Below are 24,180 nucleotides of genomic sequence, written 5' to 3' on the forward strand. Positions count from 1 at the left end.
TTAATATAAAAAGGCAGTTAACACCCAGATAAAAATAAATGACCCTAATTTTTAAGGCAAGGTATCTTCAAATTCTTCAAATGATATTCAAATAAACTTTGTCAAGAAATATGATTGCATCTGTTTGTCTCGTAATAGCCATACATTCCATTTGTTGGATTTGATTATTTTATCATATTAATGAATCATATGTGATCTGGCAAAGTCTGAGTGCTTATTTAAAAAGGTAGTTTTGGCTAGACAAGGTGGCTCATGGCTGTAATCCCAACACTTTGGGAGGCCAAGGCGGGCGGATCACCTGAGGTCTGGAGTTCATTTGAGACCAGCCTGGCCAACATGGTGAAACCCCGTCTCTACTAAAACATAAAAATTAGCCAGGTGTGGTGGCAGGCGCCTGTGATCCCAGCTACTCGGGAGGCTGAGGCAGGACAATCACTTGAACCCGGGAGGCGAAGGTTGCAGTGAGCCGAGATTGTGCCACTGCACTCCAGCCTGGGCAACAGAGACTTCCTCTCAAAAAAAAAAATACATAAATAATTAAAAAATTAAAAAATAAAAAGGTAGTTTATAAAATCTACATTTATAGAAAATAAACTATTTACTTTTTTGTTTTGTTTTGTTTTTTAGACAGAGTTTCACTCTTATTGCCCAAGCTCAGTCCAATGGTGTGATCTCGGCTCTCTGCAACCTCTGCCTCCCGGGTTCAAGCAATTTTCCTGCCTCAGCCTCCGAGTAGCTAGGATTACAGGCTTGTGCCACCATGCCCAGCTAATTTTTTGTATTTTTAGTAGAAATGGGGTTTCATCATGTTAGCCAGGCTGGTCTTGAACTCCTGACCTCAAGTGATCCACCCGCCTCAGCCTCCCAAAGTGCTGGGATTACAGGCATGAGCCGCTGTGCCCAGCCTATTTACTTCTTAAGGATAAATTTAAAGACAGTTCTACTCATGTATCTAGGTCACAGTCAGTGGTGTGAGACTGAGAGGCATTTAGAGCTTTTGGGTCATAGTGTTCATTGGATCATTATTCTCGTAGCTAAGTAAAATAAACTTCCAGGAGGTTAAATGGCTTGAACATACATATCATAGGCTAGTGGCAGAGAGATAACAGAATGCATACATACAACTTGATTCCTAGCTCAGTCCTTTTCCCATTAAACTACATGGCTCATTATTCAGTTGTTTTTTTATTTTCTGGCTATGACAAATTACTAATGAGGTCAAGGATGTGAATTCAATTCTTTTACTTACCAGTTAGGCTTACAAAGAAAAAAATTGTTAGGTGGTCATAGCAGACTACATGCCTCATTCTGACTGGCTGATGTGTGTGGGATAATGGTCAGAAAAGGAATCAGGCAAGTGAGTCACAAATCTTGAAAACAGCCATCATCATGACTAAAACCCAGCTCAAAGTAAAAGGCCTGCACATAGCAGGTCAGTGGGTTGTTAAAGTCCACAGAGTAGAAACTGAACTGGAACTACTTCCTTAGGATGGATTCTAAGCAGAAAAACCCTATTTTCATTCTTCAATGGTTGTCTCACCTTTTCTTTGAACCTAGAACATAAATATGAATACAGACCTGCTCATGATTACACATCTGAACACACTTTGTTTTTAATGCCGTCCCTTCAGAAGATAGGCACAGAATTTCTGAATAAAAAAGAATGAAAGAGTATCTACTCTTCAGAAATCATTTTTGCCAAGATTTTTTGCACATAAATCAAAAGTGACAATACTGTTTCTTCAGAAACAGTAGAGACTCTTTGAAATCAATATAGAATCTAGTATAACCCAAGCAAAGTTAAATATGTTCCAGAGACTGAAGTGATGTTTTCATTAGTAAACCCCAAATCTTAAGGGAACGTGCATTCTAACAAGTTAGAATAGTTAGTTACTTTTTAAAACTTTCATTTTAAAATCAAGACATTTAAAAAACAGATGCTTTGGCCATTTGCTTATTAAACTATAAATATTAAACCAAAAGTTATTTATAGGTATGATATACTAATGGCACTCTTAACTATTAGCTTTTTTCTTTTAAATAGCAAATTCAGACATAATAAACATTCATAATCTTTTTGGTTTATTATTCTAGTTTGCAAGATTTTAGAGCAGGAAATAAGCAGGATGTACTTATTTACATCCTGCCTTGTTCCAAATAAGATTCAAGGTGGGGTTTTCAATTAAGTTTATAAAATACCATACCCGCCAAATTTTACTGAGTCAAGAAAAAAAGCTAAAAGCTTTTTATCATAACCTTTTAATTTTATCCTCCTGCTTGCGGGCATGCTGTTTAAGTAAAATGTTCTCATCATGCAAACGCAAAAATCTGTCTTCCAGTTCCTCACGACTGACACGTGACACTGCCTGGCGAGACTTCATTGTCCGTGTTGTTGAAGTTTCTGCAAAAATGCCAAGATAATTAATTGTGAGGTTACTTAAAATAGTCTCTAAAAACTCTTGATATTAATTTAATCTCTGATGCACTTATCTGAGATTTTTTCCTTTGTGACCTACAATTAAGATTGCTTTAGAAAATGTTGTACCATTGTTTACATTAATTATTTAAGGTGAGAATAAAAATCTTTGCTATTAATACTTTATATACAGTTTTTGGAATTTGAATAGCAATAGTATCCATTCAAAAATTTATTCAAGTGCCATTCTTTAAGAATATAAGATGGAATTCTGATTCAATAAAGACTCTTGAATTTACATGCTGAAAGTTGTGACAACTAAAAGAGTATCCGAAGGTTATTTTTTTACAAAGGTAAGAGTAAGAGTAATTTAGTAAACATAATATAACTAAGATATTTTTCTGCGCTATGGGTGTCTTAGAAAACAAACTATAAAAGTTGTAAGACCAAATAAAAAACCCCCTAAATTTAAAAATTATCATTTAAAAACTTCACAAATAATTTCTCTATATACTACCTTAGATAAATTTTAAGAACGTTTATACTCTTTAGCATGTGTTTATGATTTCTTTTCACAGACGCTTAAATTTGGTATTTTCCATATCATTGTGAAGTAGGTCGATTTTCAACAATTCTCTAGTAGAAACAAAGAACAAACTGATAGAGACTAAGGTCCTGTGATAGGTTACTGAGCACAAGAATGGAACTTATAGAGTATCAAAACCCAATAAATCGCTTTGCACACTTACAAGTTATTTGTATAATACTTGATACTCCCTGAAAGATCTGCAGAGCAAAGCTTACACATACTTTTTACTTTTAACAATAAAATCTGTGTAGCCAAAAATTAGCCGGCGTGGCGGCGAACACCTGTAAACCCAGCTACATGGCAGGCTGAGGCAGGAGAATCCCTTAAACCCGGGAGGCGGAGGTTGTAGTGAGTGGAGATCGCGCCACTGCACTCCAGCCTGGGCGACAGAGCGAGACTTCGTCACAAAAAAAAAAAAAAAAAAAAAAAAAAATTTTCTGTGTAGCCAAATTTTATCTTTTTCAATAAATAATACATTGACCACTTTTCTGGTTTTCACAGTGGCCATTTACACTGCTCTGATTAAAAAGTGTACATAGATTCCTAAATGGAATGTATCTTAAATCCCTAGCCTTCTCAGGCTAGAGGGGGATTTTATGTTTTCTATGAGCTGTTGATAATCGATACATGCATGACAGCATGGCTAACACAATGGACACACAAAGATAAACACAGCTCTCTGTTCTAAATTGTTCTTTAAAGTAGTGCTTTTCTTTCTTAATTTGAAAGTGCTTTTTAGCTCTACAGCAACTACTAAGTGATAAAAGGATAAAGAAAACCTTTAATCCACATTAATTTGATAAAAAAGTCACTGTCATGTGAGATATTCCACTTAAAAGGCAAAACACTTAAAATATGGCCTTTCCTCCCATATAAAATTTAAACACAAAGAAATGTTTTAATACTGAATGTAATTTAAACCAGGCAATTCAGTTTGGAGGCTTGATACTCTCTATGTAGTTTCTACTGATGTGAGGAATTTTAAAAAGATGATTTATGTTAATTCTTTATCAGAACAGAGGGGGGACTGTACATTTTCTATGAGCTGTTGATAATTGATGCATGTAGTAAAATACCATATGTGTTCTAAATGCTCCATCTTTTTGTTTAGTCCAATCAAGGACTATATAGTTACTTAAATGGTTTGGTTTGTATGAGTATCAGAAATACTTTGAATTAAAAGTAAAGAAGTCAGTGATCAAAGTTCATAACTGTAATAAATAACAGCTGGCCATACCTTGTAACCCTCCCATTCCAAAGAGGTTTAGACCTGTATCCTTCACAGGCAAGTCTCCTGCAGTCTCATCAGTTGGACCAGACATGGCCTAGCTGCGGAAAAAAGAAAATTCAAATAAACTCTTTCCAAGTTATTACATTAACTATGCAGTGGAATGAACCAAATAAAATGAAAAAGGGACTAGGACTTTAATGGGCATCTTATTGTCCACATGTGCTGCTTGGAGAAGATGAAAGCTTCTATTCTAAAAGTACTACTACATTCAATCATGGAGACAGTGTTCCTTTCAACAGTGTATTTCCTATAGTTTGCTTAGGAAATGAAGTAAGATTATCATTGAAGAAATACCTCCTCTCCATCCCTTTCCTCTCGCCAGCCTCCAAAAGAAAGCAGATATCTTGGAAAAAACTCAGGTCAGGAACTTGATTCAAATGGTTGCTCTATCATTAACAAATTAGTCAAGCCACCTAAACTCTCTGAGTTTCAGTCTCAGTTTTAAAAATGGAGAAAATAATACCTATCTCAGAGAGTTATTCTAAGAGTAAATGGGATGAGTAAATTAAAAGCACTGATCACATGTGCCTGGGATGTCAATATTACTCAAATATTAATTGTCTGCTTGATGTACAAATGAGTGGGCAGTTCTGTGCATTTTGTGAAAGTTTTGTGAAAGAGGTTTCGTTGCATAAATTTACCAACTGGGTTTGTGTTTTTTTTGTGTGTGTGTCTTGCCTTTGTTGCCATGAGGCCTAGGTCCCACCCAGGGTTCAACTACTTCAACATACAGGCTGTCTAGCTAATTCTGGTATTTTTATAGTTTCTATTCTTTACAGAAATGCACCACAATAACTCTATTTTGAATGTGGATGTAAGTGGTCCACACAATATCTAGTATGCAAAAATAAAGGATTTTATATTTTCATTTCAATCTACCTAGTAAGCTACATGCAAACTGTGAATGAAGATACTCTAAAGGGCAGAGTTCTTAAGCTCTAGGATATTGGTTCTAGAATGTAAAGACCAAGACAGTAGCAAGCTTCATTGTCTTGTTCAGCTCTGTATTCTTGGAGGCTAGCATAGAGCTTGGTGCATTCTGAGAGCAGGCATTCATTAAATAGTTGTTGAGTGAGTGAATGGAGTCCATGGGGTTTCAGGGTCTGTGAACCCAGAGATGGTTTACCAAATTTTGTATGTATATGTATATATGCAATATCTTTTAAAGAGGATTCATAACTCTTATTATAACTCACAAATGGTGGAGAACCATTGCATTTTGCTTTTACAGAAACAGCTAACAGACAAATCCTTGGAAGATCATCTCCTTCTTTTGGAAGTACTCCTATAGAAAAGGTCAATTTTTAGGATCCTGTTGACACATAGGCCCATATATGAAAATGATTAGTTTTCCATGACAGAGTTAAGGTCACTTTAAAAATAATGAGAAAGACGATGATCATGATGATGATGGTGTTAACATTCATTGAACGCTTATTATGTGGCAGGTACTGTTCTAAGTGCTCTGTTATAGGAATTAATGAAGTGTCTCACCATATCCTTGTGAGGTTGTTACTCAAATGATTCCTGCTTTACAGATGAGGAAGCTGAGACACAGATTAGTTAACTCACTTAAGGTGGTAGTTGAAAGTATTAATAGTTGTGTCTGGTGATATTTTTGGTTGTCACAACAAGGAAGCGGGATGCTACTGGCATCTAGTGAGTAGAGGCCAGGGATGATGTTAAATGTCTTACAGTGCTTAGGAGACATAATAATGAATTATCCAGCCCAAAATGTTAATAATAGTGTGGAAGCTGAAAAACCCTGCACAATGCTGCAATGCCTCTCCAACACCATCTCATGTTATCCTTCTTTGCTCACTATGCTTCACCTACATTATTCTTTACTTTCCTCGAACCCCCCCATACCCTTGTCTTGCTCAAGGCCTTTGTATTAGCTGGTTCCTTAATCTTTGGAGCTCAGCTCACTTCCTCAGACAGGCTTTCTCTGACCATCCTATGTTAGAGTAGTCTTCCTTACATTTCTTCACTGTTTATTTCTTTTCTTTTCTTTTTTTTTTTTTGAGACAGGGTCTTGCTCTGTTGCCTGGGCTGGCCTTGAATTCATGGGTTCAAGTGATCCTCCCACCTCAGCCTCCCGAGTAGCTGGAACTACATGTGCGTGCCACCATGCATGGCTTGTATCTCTTATAGCAACTGCCTCTATCTGAAATTATCAGATAAAATTATTGTTTGTCTCCACTAAAAAAGGATAAACATCTTGAGACGGGTATTAGTCTTGCACACAGCTGTTCAGGAACAGTGCCTGGTACAGGGTGGGAACCAACGTTAATATTTATTGAATGACTGGCTGTGCGCGGTGGCTCACACCTGTAATCCCAGTATTTTGCGAGGCCGAGACGGGCGGCTGACTTCAGGCCAGGAGTTCGAGACCAGCCTGGCCAACATGGTGAAACCCCATCTCTACTAAAAATACAAAAATTAGCTGGGTGTGGTGGCACACGCCTGTAATCCCAGCTACTCGGGAGGCTGAGGCAGGAGAATCGCTTGAACCTGGGAGGAGGAGGTTGCAGTAAGCTGAGATCTGACCACTGCACTCCAGCCTGGGCGACGGAGCAAGAACCTGTCACACACACACAAAGAAGAATGAAGAAAAAACATTTATTGAATGAATAAATGAATACCAGGTACTGAGATTAAAATGGCAAGCAAAACCCCCGCCTTTATGAAGCTAGCAAGTTATGGAGGTAATCACATGATAAACAAATAATATATAATAATATATAATATATAATTAAGCAAACAATAGACTACTCAGGAGGTTTAGGGTCTATTAGGTTTACCAACTCCTAATCCAGGGCAAATGAGCAAACTGTGTTAGGGACCTACAACTTGCAGGATCTGGATAGAGATGGCAATTAGCAGCATCAATTCTCACCTTCATGGCTGGGATATAACATTTCAAGTTGGTTCTGGACGTGGGGATAAAGGGCGGGCTGTGATTCAGGCCTGAGGATGTGGAGGTGTCTTGGGCTGGGCTGCTTTCACGCGAGCAGAACTCTGGGGCCAACTCCAGGGCCTTCTCCAGGCCGCAGAGCGGACCCTAGGACCCCGGCCCGCGCTGCAGTGGGGAGGGTCCGCAACCTCCACCCACCCTCATCCTCCCCCATCCTCCCGAGTACTCACCTCGCCACTGGCCCTGCAGCTAGCTACCGTTGCTATAGCGCCGACAGCGTGGCGGGTGGCTGGCCGAGAGGAGCACGGGAGAAACATGGCAGGCCCCCGTAGCCTCCTGGGAAATGTAGTTCTCCTTGGACTCCAGCCTGTTTGCTCGCTGGGTAGCGGACTACGCTCTTCCAGCTGTCGGACCTGGGAAATTGTCCTGTGCTCAACCCCGTGGCGCTCGCGGGCGTCGCCGCCGTGCATCCTGGGAGTTGTAGTTTTCTCCACTCTGAGAGAGAATGGCTCCGGACGGGAGCAGGACGCTGAGAGAACTACATGCAGGAGGCGGGGTCCAGGGCGAGGGATCTACGCAGCTTGCGGTGGCGAAGGCGGCTTTAGTGGCAGCATGAAGCGCACCCCGACTGCCGAGGAACGAGAGCGCGAAGCTAAGGTATGTCGGGCTCCCGGGGCCTGGAGATCTTCGTGCGCTGTGAGCTAGGATCAGGGAACCGGAAGGGCTTGGTTTGATGGCGAGCGGATGCGCGGTGTTAAACTAAGGGATGACAGGGCCTTGTCAGCAAGGGACCTAGAGACATTAGAGGGGGTGTTACAAATTCGTGCTCTTCAGGATGCAGGCCGAGTCTTGTTGGATCGGTTCAAAAATGAGAAGCAAGATACCCATTTCCTTGTCCTTCTTCTGCACCTATTCCTTGGTTAAATTTGTAGCCATCCCTGTGCCTCAGTTTACCGGATTCTCAGATGACTGTGATCATATCAGCTGTGCTTTCTCATAATGGTCTCTGAGGACTGAGATCGGCTTAGATGAAATATCTGTGCAGTCAGCTGTGTTTCTTTGGAACAATTGTCTCAGTGACCGGCTGATAACAGTTTGTGTCTTTTAGCACTGTGGATGTGAATCTTTAACTACATTGCTCCTCTCTACCTTTGGTGTTCAGCTTCTGGTAGTTGCCATTCCATGGGATGACCATAATAATGGCAACAGCGATTTTAAAAAGCATTTATTGTGGGTCAGGCACTGTATTAGGTGCACAATATTTAAATTATTTCATATCATTGTCACAGCAGATTACAAGATAGATATTATACAGATGGAGTATAAATAACAGCACAGCTTCACAGATGAAGAACTGAGGCTCACAAGCATTGAGCGTTTTCCTTTCTCTCATTCCCAAAGTCAGATCCTGTTGAATTGTCTACGTATATTGGGAATCTGCCCACTTTTTTTTTCATCTCCACTACCTTGGACCAAGCTACCATCATCTTTTTAATAGACTGTTGGAATAGCCTATTGATTGGCCTACACTCACTCTACACCCTAACTTAACTCTTCTTCCACCTTCTCTCTCTCCTCTCAACTACCATTCTCTTCTGCACACCATAGAGTAAGATCTTCATGAAATGCGAATCTAATTATGTCCCCTTCCTTTCTCCTTACTCTGCCAATCACCTGTTTAAAAATATTTCATGGCTTTCTGTTGCTCTTAGGATAAAGGCAAAACTTCACATTGCCTACAAGATCCTGCGTGGTCTGGACCCTACCTGCTTTCACAACCCCATTGGATATGACAGTCTGCTCTCTGCCTACCAGTCACTTTGGCCTTCTTAAAAGTCACTCTTCTCTATACTTCATCGGGCTTCAGGGCCTTTGCACATGTTATTTGCTGCCTACTCTATGTTAGGCAAATATTGGCAGTGAATATCAGTGTTAAATAACGTAGACACAGTTCTTGTTTTCATAGAATTTCATCTTACAAGTGAGTCTGTTTTAGGGCAATACAGCTAAGGATTTAAAATATAAAATCTGCTCTATATTGACCTGAGTTATCGCAGTATTTCATAAGGGACCGGAAGTTTTCATCCTTGAGTCTGCATATGATGTGGATAATATATTAAAGATAAGCACAAAGAGGGTGACCCTTCTGCTTTAGTCTACACAGTGCAAAGAAACAAATGTCACCTCATGGTGTTGTGCATGATGTCTTTCTCATCTTTCAGGTTTATTTTTAAAGTAATTCATTTATTCTGTGAAGATTTATTGAGCACCTATTATTTGCCATACGTTGGGATTATAATTTTGGCTGAAATAGAATCACTGCACCAAAGGAGCTCTTACTCTATTGAAACCATAACCATTGCCTGTGAGGTAGTTATTAGTGTCATCCATATTTTAGAGATGTAGAAACTGAGACTTGTAGGTAAATCGTGACTTGCCCAAGGCCACTTGGTTGCTAGGTGAAACTAGTGCTCTGAGCCAGGTCTTCTGACTCCAAATTGAAGGCTTTTTCCATTTTCTGCTTGTGAAACATGTTGAATTAGTAGAGCAAATTGTCTTCCTTTTTTCTTTAAAAAATTTGCTGTTCATTTAAAATTTGTTTGCTTAATATTATTTGTTAGAACAAAGTATAAGTAGTTGTTTTAAATCTTAAATGTAAAGTGCCCAATGGCTCATGAATTATTTTCTCTTTTTCTAATAATTTTATTGAGGTATAATGTACATACAGTCGTTTGCAACCATTTTTGTGTACAATTTGATGCCTTTTGACAAATGTATATACCTGCAAAACCACCACAATTGGCATAGAGAACATTTCTCTCCTAAGTTCCCTCTCGTTAATTTGTGGTTAGTCCGTCCCTCCACCTTGGCCCCCAGGCAACCACTGATATGTTTTTTGTCTCTGTAGATGCATCTGTATTTTCTAGATTTCATATAAGTGGAAGCATACAGTGTATACTTTGGGGTCTTTTTTTCATTCAGCGTAATTATTTTTTTTTTCAAAATAGAGATGGTGTCTTGCTGTGTTGCCCAAGTTGGTCTGGAACTCCTGGGCTGAAGCTGTCCTCCTGCCTCTGCTACCCAAAGTACTGGGATTATAGGCGTGAGCCACTGTGCCTGGCCAGCATAATGATTTTTGAGATTAATCCGTGTTGTTGTATGTATCAATAATTTGTTCCTTTTTATTGCAAATTAGTGGCCCACTCTATGGAGATACCACATGTTGTTTATTCATTCACTTGTTGCTGGACATTAGGAATGTTTCTGGTTTTGTACTCTTATGAAAAAAGCCGCTTTTACCATTCATGTATGAGTCTTTCCATTTTCATTTCTGTCAAAAAAAGCTGCTATGACCATTCACGTAAGTGTCTTTCCATTTTTATTTCTGTCGGGTAATGCCCAGGAGTAGAATTGCTTAGTTATAGGGGAGTTGTTTGTTTAACCTTATGAAGAAATTGCCAGTTTTCCAAAGTGATTTGACCATTTGTTTTAGTTTCTTATGGCTGCTGCAACAAGTTACCACAAACTTCGTGGCTTAAAACAACAGAAATTTATTATCTTACAGTTCTGGAGATGAGGCATTGAAATCAAGGCGTCAGTAGGGCCATACTCCCTTTGAAGGACTCTAGGGGAAACTCCTTCTTTGCCTCTTCCAGCTTCTAGTGTCCCTGGTGTTCCTTGGCTTGTGGTAGCATCACTTCATAACTTCTCTGCTTCCACCTTCACGTGGCCTTCTTCTCTCTGTTTCTGTGTCTCAAATGTCTCTCTCCTTTCTGTTAAAAGGATGCCAGTCATTGGATTAGGACCCATCCGAAATCCAGGATGATCCTGAGATCCTTAAGAGCCTCAACTTAATTACATTTGCAAGGACACTTTTTCCAAATAAGGTTACATTCACACGTGCCGGATTTTTGGATTCGGACATATCTTTTTGGGGAACAATATTCAAATGCACTGCACCCTTTTACATTCCTACCAACTGTTGGTAGGAATGTAAAATGAGAGTTCTGCTTGTTTCATATCTTTTCATCGCTTGTCAGTCTTACATTTTAGCCATTCCAGTAGGTGTGCAGTGATATTTGATTTTAATTTGCATTTCAGTGATGACTAATGAGGTTGCATATCTCTCTTTTTGTAAATTTTTATTGAGGTATAATTTACATACCATAAAATTCACCTGTTTTCAGTGTAGGACTCAATGGTTGGTAGCATATTTGCAGAGTTGTGTAACTATCACCACCGTCTTATTTTAGAACAGTTCCATTCCAGAAGAAACTTTGTATTCATTTGCAGTTATTTCTCAATTCTACTTCATCCCTAGGGAACCACGAATCTACTCTGTTCTTTAGATTTGCCTTTTCTGGACATTTTTGTATAGATGGACTCATACAATATGTGGTCTTCTTTCACCCAGGATGTTTTTGAGGTTCATCCATGTTGTAGCATGTATCGGTACTTTGTTCCTTTTTATTACACAGTAGATAGAATTCCAGTGTCAGGCCGAGCGCTGTGGCTCACGCCTGTAATCCCAGCACTTTGGGAGGCCAAGGCAAGTGGATCACCTGAGGTCAGGATAACTTAGATCAAGACCAGCCTGGCCAACATGGTGAAATCCTGTCTCTACTAAAAATACAAAAATTAGCCGGGAGTGATGGCACATGCCTGTAATTCTAGCTACTCGGGAGGCTGAAGCATGAGAATCACCTAACCCGGAAAGCAGAGGTTGCAGAGAGCCCAGATTGTGCCACTGTATTCCAGCCTGGGTGACAGAGTGAGACTCTGTCTCAAAAAAAAAAAAAAAAAGAATTCCAGTGTCAGGATATACCACATTTTGTTTATCTGTTCACCAGTTGATAGACATTTGATTTGTTTCTACATTTTGACTATTATGGAAAATGCTACTGTGAACATTTGCACCCAGTTTTTGTGTGGACGTGTTTTCATTCCTCTTGGGTAGATACCTAGGAGTGGAATTACAGATCATATGGTAAATCTATGTTTAACATTTTAAGAAACTGACAAACTGTTTACTTGTGTGGCTACACCATTTTACATTTCCCACCAGCCATTTTGAGGGTTACAATTTTGTCACATCCTTGTCAACACTTGTTGTCTGTCTTTTCTATTGTAGCCGTTATAGTGGGTGTGAAGTGGTATCTCATTGTGGTTTGATTTGCATTTCTCTGATGGGTAATAATGTTATATGCATCTTCTCATGTGCTTATTGGACATGTATATATCTTCTTTTGTGAAGTGTCTGTTCAAAATCTTTGCCCATTTTTTTTGTTGGATTGTTTGTGTTCCTATTATTACGTTTTATGAGTTCTTTATATTTTCTAGATATAAATCCTTTGTTTACTATGTGTGTTGCAAACATTATCTTCCATTCATCTAGGTTACTTAATAGTTTTTAAGACAGGTCCATTTTATCAATGTTTATTTTTATGATTCATGCTTTTTGTGTCATATCTATGCAGTCTTTATCCCAAAGTCACAAAGATTTCTTGTTTGCTTTTTAAATTAAACTTTGTCATCCCCATAATGGGTACTTAGTTTTTATTTTTCTTTTCTCTTTGAAATAACTTAGATCATATTTTCTTTCTTGTGATTGCTTATGCTATGGACTTTTATGCTGTTTCCAAGTCTGGAGGGAGAATAAGAAGGTTGGACCAAATAGCTTTCTACGATTAACATTTATTTAATTTGTGTTAAGCACATGAGAATACTATACGGTATTCATGCATTTTTAAAATGAACTTTTCTTCTAAGGCATATAATAGAACAGTCCAGATTAGTATTTGATGGTTTGAGTTAGAACCATGGCGTCTACTATTTCCTTACTGTTGGGATAGGGGATTCATACCCTGTGCCTCAGTTTCTCCAGTCATTAATGAGGTTAAGAATAGCTGCTTCTGTGGGTTGGTGTGAGGACCCAGTGTGATTAGGTCTAGCTACTATTCCAGGAGTAGAGTAGCATGCCCTTGATTGAGTTTGGTGGCCTGAGGGGTCCTCTGCTGGGGTGGGGCTGGCCCTATGCATTTTTTCCCAGATGTTATAATTTATTATTTTGAAATGATTTAAAACTTATTGAAGAGCAAGAGTAGAACCTAGAGCTCTCATAGACCTGTTTGTCCGTATTCACAGGTTAACATCTTGCTGTGTTCACTTTATTGCTCTCTCTCTCGCCATATATATCCACATGAACAATTTTTTTTAATGAACCATTGCAGAGTAAGTTGGAGACATCAGTCCTCTTTACCCCTAAATAGTTCAGCATATATTTCCTAAGAACATGGACATTCTCTTACATACAAATATAAACACAATCAATTGTTAATTTCAGAAAAAGTTAACATTGATATAATGCCATTATTTCATCCAAAGTCCATATTCAAATTTTGCTAATTGTCCTAATAATGAATTTTATAGCATTTTTTTTGCTGGTCCAGGTTCCATCTGGATTGCATATTACCTTTCATTGTCAGGTCCCTTTGGTCTCTTCTCCTTTAATCTGGTGTCCTTTCATGTCCTTTAAATTGGTTCCTCATCCTTTTTCTTTCAAGACATTGACATTTGTGATGTGTGCAAGCTATCTTTTATGTATTTATTTATTTATTTATTTAATTTTTTTGTAGAATGGCCCTGTATTCTTATTTATCTTATGTTTCCTTATGATTAGATTCAGATTTTGCTTTTTTTTTTGAGACCGAGTCTCGCTCTGTCGCCCAGGCTGGTGTGTAGTGGCGCGATCTCAGCTCACTGCAACCTCCACCTCCTGGGTTCAAGCGATTCTTCTGCCTCAGCCTCCCAAGTAGCTCAGACTACAGACATGTGCCACCACACCCAGCTAATTTTTATATTTTTAGTAGAGACGGGGTTTCACCATGTTGGCCAGGCTGGTCTCGAACTCCTGACCTCGTGATTCACCCGCCTTGGCCTCCCAAAGCGTTGGGATTACAGGCGTGAGCCACCGTGCCCAGCCCAGATTTTGCATTTTTGCATGTATATTTTTGAGGAAAGATGGGACCTCCAGAGGTCGCATATTTATAATCCACATATGCATCCTGGCTGAAGGTAAGTTTTATTCGGCCCAAACAAACTAAAAGTTGTTTCAGAGTTATTTTCTAATATTTAAGAGTTGAGAGATTTCACATAAAGATCTGGGTGTCTGACTCTCTTGAAAAACTCGAGTATCTGGTAACAGTGGGCATGCATTTTCCTAACTTGAATTGAATAGTGGCTTCCCTTTTAGGTGGGAAATGTGCTTTCCATTTTGCTGTGATCCAGTTTTTCCCCTTCAGTTACAATATAGTGGTGTAGTGTGGAGCTTTAGACGCAAATTCCTGAAATTGAATTCTGCTCCCTCATTTACCTGAGCAAGCAATGTAACTTCTCTGAGCCTCCATTTCCTCATCTATCAAATAGGAGTGATATAGTTCTGGTAGGGATTGAGATATTATATACACATAAAACATTGCTGGCATACAGTAAAAATAAACGTTGTTATCATCATCATCATTATCACCGTCATCACCACCACCTTCACTACTGCCTATCTGACCCCAGTAGATATATATTCTGTATGTGTGTGTGTATATATATATATATATATATATATATATGTATTCTGATCCCAGGACATTTATTCTGTAAACTTATGTTGAGTGTCTAGTCAAGTGGATTTTCTCAAATGGGGCTCCATTAACTTATTTCCCATGCAGCCAGAATGGTACTAGTTTTGTACCACCTTTCAGAAAATTGAGAATATAGTCACTCAAACCATTTTCTGTGTTCCGTGGTTCAGATAAGGAACATGATTAAGTGTCAAGTAGTGTACTCAGCACCAGGGTAAAGATGGCAGACACAGTCCCATGGAACTGGCTGGCTGTCCATGGAAGGTAAGTAAGTACCAACAGTAGAGTGGTGAGTTTTATCACGGGAGAACATGGTAGCAAAGAGGATCTAACATGGCCTAGTGTCATGGAATTCTTTCCTTAGAAGATCTGTTTAAAGGTATATCCTTATGAGAGGCCTGGGATTCCTTATGGGGTTTTTCAGAAACATTATAACTGTTTCATTAGTCATGGAATAAAAAGCTATGGATGTTGAAATCCAAGTTAGCTTCAAAGACTCTTATGCTGGCTTAGGTTAGATAATCTTTTAAACTATTAAAAATAGAACTAGTTTAAGTTTATTATGGAAATGGTTATATACCTAAGAACATTTAATAATTTTGTTTGAGTAATGTACATTTTTATCAGTGAAGGAAACTATCCAAAATATGTAACCTACCGTTTTAAGTAACATGATTTAAAAACTCTTCTGCTTTTGGTGATAGTTGTCTTATCAACTTTAAATGATAAGGTTTATTGAGTTATAAAAATAATAACTTGGCCAAATGCAGTGGCTTATACCTGTAATCCCAATGCTTTGTGAGGCCAACGTGGAGGAGGCTCACTTGAGACCAGGAGTTGGAGGTTACAGTGAGCTGTGATTGTGCCACTGCACTCCAGCCTGGGTAACAGAGTGAGACCCTGTCTCTAAATAATAATAACAATAACTCAACCAAAGAAAGTTTGTTATTTATGTTTTTACTGACTGGGTATTTTTACCTTATTTTATATTTCAAATTTGGCATTTTATTGAGGTCCTGAGAAGGTTCTTTTGGAGTCTACTTTTATTATGGGGCCATTCTAGATTATGTCACCAGTTTGTCTAAACTGGACACTAAATATGGGACAGTTTTGGTGTTAGGCCAAAGACCAGGGGACTTGAAAAATGAAAACCTCACCTGACAAATTCTACTCTCTGTTTCTTTTCCTTCTTCCTGAAATCCATTATTATTTTTTGCTTAATCTCTCCTTCAATGTATGGGTAAGCCTTTAATCACTGTTTCGGAGGTTTAGTTGACTTCTGTAAATAGAAGAAGAGTTAGTGTATTTGAACATAGTTTCCAAACCACTTTAAATACTGTACCTTACTTGAAAATTAACCAGCTAAACTATTGAGTAACAGTGAGTTCTTGTTGCTTTCTGTTATTTCCGGGCCTGTTTCCTAACCCTCCTAGTATTGGTTTTGAAAATTAAATTAGCCATTCAAAAAAAGTCTTAGACACTTTGAGCAAACAGTAGCTTCCTTGAAGATAGCATTTGTGTCTGATTCATCTTTTCATCTCTCCATTGTACCTGGCAGGATGTCTTCCACAAAGGAGACATTAATAACTATCTGGTGAAGAAAGATTAAGTGGTTGAGAGAGTCCAGCATCTGTTATGTGATACATGTGACCCTTCATAATTATGATTCTGGATCCTTGGCTGCTAATGAGATTTACTGTGGCTGAGTTTAGTGATACAGATTTTGGCATGTAGATGATAGTCTCCAAAAAAGTAGAGATCATGTTTTTTTTTTCAGTTTTGTCATTCACCATTTTATCCCTAGCCCTTAAGATTTTGCCAGACACATGGTAGATATTCCATACTTGTCAAACAATGAATGAATGAATTCCCAAGAGCATCACTTGTTATTGGTCAGTAGACTTTCTAACAGTGAGAGATGGAACCGGAATTTGAAAGAAATAATGGAAAATGGTTAAGTACCTTATGAATTTTAAATTAACATACCATAGGTGTGGTCATTAATTTTGAGAAACAAGACTCTTCTGTTCAACACATACTTTAGCAACTGTCAACACTTGTTTTCAAGTGTTCTCTTCCAATTTTAAAATGCCAGTTTACCTTTCAGATTTAGAGTATTTTGTTGTTGTTAGTTTATTATGGCAGTTTTCTTGCTAAAGTTATATTTAAAGTGTGACTTTCTAACTTCTAGAGGAGAGGAACTTTTGTTAAGGTGGTACTTTTGGAACCTTAATGAAAAACACACCTTAGAGAAGGTGAATTTAGAGTTCTGCTAAGCACATTCATTTACTCTTCTATTATAAACTGGTTTTGTAATATTTTATAAAATTGTCTCACTGGTTGATTTCACAATGTAAACTGGGAGGATTCTTAGGATTCCTTGGGTTGGGTTAGAACAGGTTCAACAGATGAAGATTTGTGTTGGTAGGGGCTTGTTTCCAAACATTTGTCCTTGGCATGCTGTTTGTTAAGCCATCACATGTTTGAAAGTTAAATCTTGAATTGGTGCCATGGTTTGCATTTAAAAAAATGTATTTTATTATGATAAGAACACAACATAAGATCTACTCTCTTACCACATTTTTAAGTGTACAATAAAGTATTGTAAACTGTAGGTACAATGTTGTATAGCAGATCTCTGGCACTGATTCATCTTGTATAATTGAAACTTTATGCCGCTTGATTAGCTCTTTCCCATCCTCCCAGCCCTGGTAATCACCTTTCTACTGTCTGATTCTATGAGTTTGACTATTAGAAGTGCATTTTTGTTTTTGCTATAAGCATCTGTCCTGTTGCTATGCCGATCATTTATTTACTCTGTAGTTTTGGAAATGACCTGCTTACAAGGTGACCATGCCTCCCCTGATGTTAAAAAACTGCCATGTGGATAAAGGGCAGTTAAGACCTTTACAACTGGTAGAAACCAAGTAGAAAATTCAGTTTGAAGGACCAAATTATGTTGCAGCTGCTCTGAGGAGGAGATTTGTTGCCAGAGCATGAGTGTTTTCATAGTTGTTTGTGATCAGAAAATTCAGAGCTCTGATTTCTGTGTTAGCCCTAAGTCTGCCCTTTGGCACCTTCATTTAGTGATTGGATCATTCAAGGCTGAGCCTCAAGGGCCAGCATTTCTCCAGTAATAATATAAAATGGGCTGATGTTGCAACCTTAACTCACTCTGCTGAATTGGGCATGATTAAAGTCTCAAGGCTGCATTAATATGGATTTTCTATTTCTATGTACAGCCGTCCATTATCTCACTATTTTCCAGTTTGCCATTTTTTGAAAACAAAGATGGAAAATTCTGCTGATGAAATTTTTTTTTTTTTGTCTGTCAGCACAACAGCATTTTTTTGGGCTTAAGAATATGAGAATAGCACCGGGCAAATGAATGCAAACATTACAGTTTATGTGGACTCTAGCCTGTTGTCATGTCAATCTTGTTATTTAGGTAAACAGTGTGCAATTTTTCGCCGAATCAGCAGCCAATATGCTGCGAGCCATTTTTGTTTTAGTTACATTATTGGCTGGTAACACTATTAATGAGACAATAATTGGGAAATAGTAGTCATTGTTCTCATAAAACACGATCCTTGTGTTGGAACCACAGCCAGGCGGAGGAGTTGCATATGCAGACTGTGAGGGAGGAAAGGATGAGTAGCCAGTGTTCCCAGCTTTTAAAATCATCAGACCCCTGCTGCTTAAATTGCCCCAGCTGTTAATGCTGGAACCATTACAGTAATGGACTCAGCAAATGAAGGAGAATGAAGACACGCACGCTTTATTACCAGAGGGGCAATTTTCTCTTCATATGTAATAGCAGCGGTGCCTCATATTGATCAGACCATCAAGATACTAATCCTCTGTAAAATTACTTGTTATAACTGAAAATGTGTTAATCCAAATCAGTCTGTGTCCTGACTGTCTACTTACTATTGAATACAGACTATTAGATGCTTTATTTTTCATGATTTGAAGGCTTTGCCCTGAAAATGGTTGGCTTTTCCCTTGCAACACTGAGTGCTTAATCTTAGCTATAGCCCAGGGTTGTCTTTTTGTTTTAAACAGAACATCACCCACTTAATTAAGGAGTGAGTGTCTGTCTTGCTGAGTTATGCTGGTGTTTTATGTTCCTCTGGATTTATTAAGCATCTTGTTTTACATTCAGTCTGTGGTTTGTGCTGTAAATAAAAATAGGCCCATCTTGCGCATATTAGAAATTTGCAGGTAGCAAATGTCAATAAGTACCAGGGATGTAAGGTTCTTTGATTTATACTTCAGGCACCAGGTTGTGGTTTGTCGATTGAACCCATAGGCAGGATGCATCTTGGTGTCTTCTGTGGAGCAGATGTGTTTTTGCATCGTTGTCTGAGAAAGTTTATGTTTATTTCTGCATCCTTGGTTCAGTAGATTGCTTTTTAGACAATGAGGCATATCCGCTCCCCCTCTTATGTCTTGTGAGAAATGACTACAGCTAAACATTATTATGAGAAGACTCATTAAAAACTGATTTCTATCTTCCTGAATATTTGGAATTTTGGGAACTTTGTAAAATTCCCATTTTTTTCATTATAATCTCTTTCCACATACCTTATATGTTTATTTGTATATAGACTCAGATGCTCTCTTGGCAGTATATTTATTCTAGTATGTGTTATAGCTGAAAGCATTTGTGTGACATTCTCTGTAGTGTTCATTCAGAAATACTTAATTAGTACCCTTTGTGTACCAGGACTTGGATTACAGGCTGGAGACCTGAGGACGAGTAAGATATAATCTTTGCCATTGAGGGCCTCAGTTTAGGAGGAAGACAGGCATATAAACAAATAATTGTAATAATGCAGTATAGTAAATACTAGTCTACTGTGATGTGTACTTCTTGGGAGCATGGGCGCAATAGTAAAATCAGCCTCATTGGTTTTTTTTGCTGTGTTATCAAAAGCAGAATTTTGACATCCACTTTGAGACTTGTTTCTGAATGACTCGTAGCTGTTTGAAAGAAATCTCTTCCTTCCTCACTGGAGACATGTTTACCACCCTAGGGGGATAGTCAAAGTAAAGTTTTCCAAAAATGTTTTGATCAATGACCACATCTTTGGATATGTATAGAGTTTCCCAAGGAGGCTACTTGAAAGGAGATAGTGCTTATGTTGTTTATGTTCTGGCATTTACGTATAAATCAGTCTTATTGCTTTAGAGTATAGTTTATGAGGAGAAACTGTAGCCCGTGGTGGTTAAGAATGTGGAATCCTTTAGCTGTATTTACTGGCTGAGTGATCTTGGGCAAGTCACCTAATCTCCTTGAGCATCAATGTTCATCTGTAAAATGGGGATCATAATAGTTGTGAAGATTAAATGATTTAATATATGTAAAGCATTTAGAATATTGTTGGGGTAAGTGCTATATAAGGTTAGTTATTATTATTATGTATGTGACTATTAAAGTAATGAAATTATTTTTCATATGTAGCTTATGAAAGTCAGCTTCGTAAATATAGAACCACACTGTATATATAAGTATATGGTATATGAGATAGAGAAGCATTTCTTAAATTTCTTAATGAAATTTTTTTTCTGATTATATAATAATTTTTTATTTTAGAAAAACTAACAAATATGGAAAAATATGAGGCAGAAAAAAGTCTCATAACTCTTCAGAGATAAATACTGTTACTTTATATTGGTGTATTGCTTAGAATATTGTTATGCTTATTATATATAATATATACAGTATGACTAATTTTATTTAAATATATTTATTATCTATATTTATGTAAGATATATTTTAAACAAAGATTAGAAAGATAATTTGTATATTTTTTACTCTGCTTTTTTTTTTACCATCCAGTATATTATATTTTTTCATATAATTCCAATTGTATAGTATTTTATGAATTTTTTTCTGTCCTATCATAGGTTATCCTTTAGTCAACATTCTTGTACATAAATCTCTGCAAATCTTTGGAATGTTTCATAGGGTAAATTAAAAGGAGAATTGTATGGGCTAACTTTTGTTAAGATTTTTGGTTCTCATTGTCAAGTTGCCACCCAGGGAAGTAATGCCAGTTTCCAATTTAAGAAGCAATATGTGAGAATGCTTATTGGTACATCCACTCTAACACTGGGAATTATCAGAAAACAAAAATGTTTGCTAATTTGGAGGAGAAGTAGGAACTTGTAGAACTAATTTGTATTTTCCTAATTATTATATTTGGTTGAATTTCCTCCCACCATTCATATTGGCCAAATATAGTTCTTTTGTGATTTGTTTATTCATATAGGCTTTGTTCATTTTGCTAACGTGTTTGTCTTTTCTTACTGATTTGGAAAAATATTTTGTAGATTAGGGATGTTATTTACTAATCATGTGATAGAAATATTTTTCCAGTTTGTTTATTGCCTGACTTTTATATTTTTGTTATTCAAAAGTTTTCCTTCGTTTTTAATTAGAAAAACATTTTCCCTCTCAGTATTAGATTAACAGTCACTTATGCATTCTTCTGGTTATTAATATTTTATGTTTTTTTCATATAATTGTTAAAATGTGTCTAGAATTTAGTTGGTGTTATGGTATGGAGTAGATGTGGAAATTTTTCTTCCCCAAGGCCAATCAGATATCGCTGCCTGCATTTATTGACTTATCTTTTACGTACTGATTTGAATGCTTAAATAATCAGATCTGCTTTTTATCCTGTTTGTTTTTACTTTGACACATCATTTTAATTGCCATCGATTTATAGTATCTTTCTATATTTGGCAGCATAAGGCCCCTATAATTAGTCTTTACTTTCAAAAATTCCGTGGCTCATCTCTTTCTTTGAGAAGACAACCTAAATTTTTTCCCAGGTAAATTTAAAAATCACTTTTTCAAGGTCCCCCATGTGCCCCACCAGTCTTTTGGTATTTTAATTGTTATTGCATTAAATTTATACATTAATTTGGAAATAACTGAAATATTTATGGTAAATCATTTTTGTCATTCAATAATTATCTGTCTCTACATTTGTTTAAGTTTTATGATCTTCAGAAAGCTTTGTAATTTTGTTCAGTTGGGCACTATTTATTACTTTATGTAAAATACGGGGGTATTTTATATTTTTGATTACTATTTTTTGGTTACTATTGAAAATGGGATATTTAAAAATTGTGTTTTTTAAATGATACTTAAGAAAGCTTTTTGTGTGTGTGCTATTTTTGTATTTGGCCACAATACAGAATGCATTCTTATTATTCTAATAGTTTTGGATGATTTTCTTGGGTTTTCTGGATATTTACGAGGTAGATAATCTAATTATCTGCAAATATAATTTGTTTTTTCCTCTTTCAGTAATTATACTCTCCTCTCCTTTTCTTTTTTCTTCTATTATTACCTTGTCTAGAACCTCCAGTTGGTAGTGGTTATAGCAGATAGTCATGTCTTCAACAGTTATACTTTGGGATTCTAGTATTAAGTAAAGTGGTAGTTGTTGGCAGTTATCTTTGATTCTTACTTTTTTGTTTTCAGGGACTGAGGTTGAATTTTACTGAATTTTAGGAACATTTTTTGGATATCTGTTTAGATGGTAGTATCTTTACTTCTACTGATAAAATGTAATTTATTAGACTTTCTAATAATGGTTCCTTGGGATAAAGCCTACTTGGTTATATTATATAGGTCTTTTAATATATTGCTGAATTCAACATTTTAGTATATTTCAATTAGGAAAGTAAGATGGGTCAGTATCAGGGATTCTTATGGAAACTGCAGAGTGGTATTCCAGGGGTTGAGGGTATATCAGAATCTTTGAATGGGGCATATATAACATACATGTTGAACATAATTCAAGCTACAGTTTGTAAAGCCTAATAAAGCATTTTTGGCTGATGGGGCTAAGATCACAGTAGAAGAAGGTAAAGTGAGTAAAAATATTGAGAAACTCCTTTTTGTGCTTTCTTTTGTCAAATTTGGTATTGTATTATGCTAGTATCATAAAATGACTTGCAGAGTTTTCCTCTTCCCTCTCTGCTTGGGAACCATTTACAAAGCATTAGGATTATTTGCCTGTTGGAAGTTTGAACTTTACTTCTTCTTCTTCTTTTTTTCTTTTTTTTGTTTGAGCAGCGTCTTGCTGTGTCACCCAGGCTGTAGTCTTGGCTCACTGCAGCCTCTGCCTCCCGGGCTCAAGCAGTTCTCCTGCTTCGGCCCCCCAAGTAGCTGGGATTACAGGCGTGCACCACCACGCCTGGCTATTGTCTATTTAGTTTTCTACTTGAGTAAATTTTGGTCATTATATCTTAGAATGGGAGTTTTACATTTATTGACATGGCATTCAGCATAACATTCTGTGGTTTACTAGGGTAGAATTGTGTATAGTTTTATAATTTAAAAAATTCCATATTCACTTTTTCCATCTTCTTTTAAATTATAACTTTGTACATTCATGTCTTCTCTTTAAAAACTGACTATATTTGCTGGTAGTCTTTTTTTTTTTTTAAACAAGCTCTTGAATTTGTTTATGCTCTAATTCATTAATTTCTACCTTTGTTTTTATTGTTTTCTTTGTCCTGCATTGCCTAAGCTTCTTTTGGCAACATTTTGAGATGAATGCTTACTTAGTTCATTTTTATTCTTTTTTGTTTAATATGGAAAGTATTTCAAAATGTTAAAATAGTTTTATCTTTTCTGTTTCTCTAGCAATTTGTGCATGTTTTTGTAGCACTTATTTAATATTCTAATGATTTTTTTCATTTTCTTTCTCATACCTTAGTTATATAGACTATACCTTATTTTTCTTTATACCCCAATGTCCGCAGAGCCTTGAACACAATAGGCACTGAACTAATGTTTCCTGAATGAATACCCTGAATTCCCCCATTCCCCTTTTACTCCACACAAATAGTAAGTAGCCTGCTATAGTTAGTGGAAGTTTAGCCCTCCAACTACCGGTGCGCATCACTGGTAGTTGGAGGGCTAAACTTGTAGTCTCGCATTCCAACTACCAGTGCACATCACTAGTAGTTGGAAGGCTAAACTTGGAGTCTCACATATGCCACTTACTACGCATTACCTTATATGAGTCCTCCAATCTCTGTGATGTTTCATCTGTAAAATGGGGATAATAACTCCCTTCCCTGCTTCATCTGAGATGTCATCAATAAGATAATAAATGTAAAAGAACTTTGAATACTAACAGTGTTATGTAGATAGATATAAATATGATTTAAACTAGGTTTTTAGCATTCTTATCTCATCCACCACTTCTCCCTCTCTCCACCGTGTAGAAATTATCAAGTTCTTAGGAACAGAAACTTATTTTGAAATAGACAATATTGTACATATTCATGGAGTACATAGTG

General features: G+C 37.1%; 2 protein-coding genes across 11 annotated transcripts in view; one reads left to right on the plus strand and one right to left on the minus strand.

Moving 5' to 3' along the window:
- RPGRIP1L (RPGRIP1 like) overlaps positions 1 to 7,686 on the minus strand; it is a 99,941-nt gene extending 92,255 nt beyond the window's left edge. For 2 of the 5 annotated variants that reach the window (XM_054533922.2, XM_054533923.2), the window contains exons 1-3: positions 7,196 to 7,469; positions 4,243 to 4,334; positions 2,257 to 2,401 (exon numbers count right to left, since the gene is read on the minus strand). In XM_054533922.2, the coding sequence (XP_054389897.1) occupies positions 2,257 to 2,401; positions 4,243 to 4,327 (230 nt within the window). In that variant the 5' untranslated portion in view covers positions 4,328 to 4,334; positions 7,196 to 7,469. Of the gene's footprint in view, positions 1 to 2,256; positions 2,402 to 4,242; positions 4,335 to 7,195 lie in introns of all 5 variants that reach the window. The other 3 variants (XR_008514591.2, XM_024233405.2, XM_063717302.1) reach the window with 3 other exon arrangements.
- The window catches only part of FTO (FTO alpha-ketoglutarate dependent dioxygenase), a 408,414-nt gene continuing 391,836 nt past the window's right edge, over positions 7,603 to 24,180 (plus strand). For 4 of the 6 annotated variants that reach the window (XM_009250721.4, XM_054533150.2, XM_063717086.1 and 1 more), the window contains exon 1: positions 7,603 to 7,870. In XM_009250721.4, coding sequence (XP_009248996.2) covers positions 7,826 to 7,870 — 45 coding nt within the window. In that variant the 5' untranslated portion in view covers positions 7,603 to 7,825. 6 annotated transcript variants of the gene reach the window in all.

This window comes from Pongo abelii, chromosome 18 (genome assembly GCF_028885655.2).
Source record: "Pongo abelii isolate AG06213 chromosome 18, NHGRI_mPonAbe1-v2.0_pri, whole genome shotgun sequence".
Lineage (NCBI taxonomy): Eukaryota > Metazoa > Chordata > Mammalia > Primates > Hominidae > Pongo > Pongo abelii.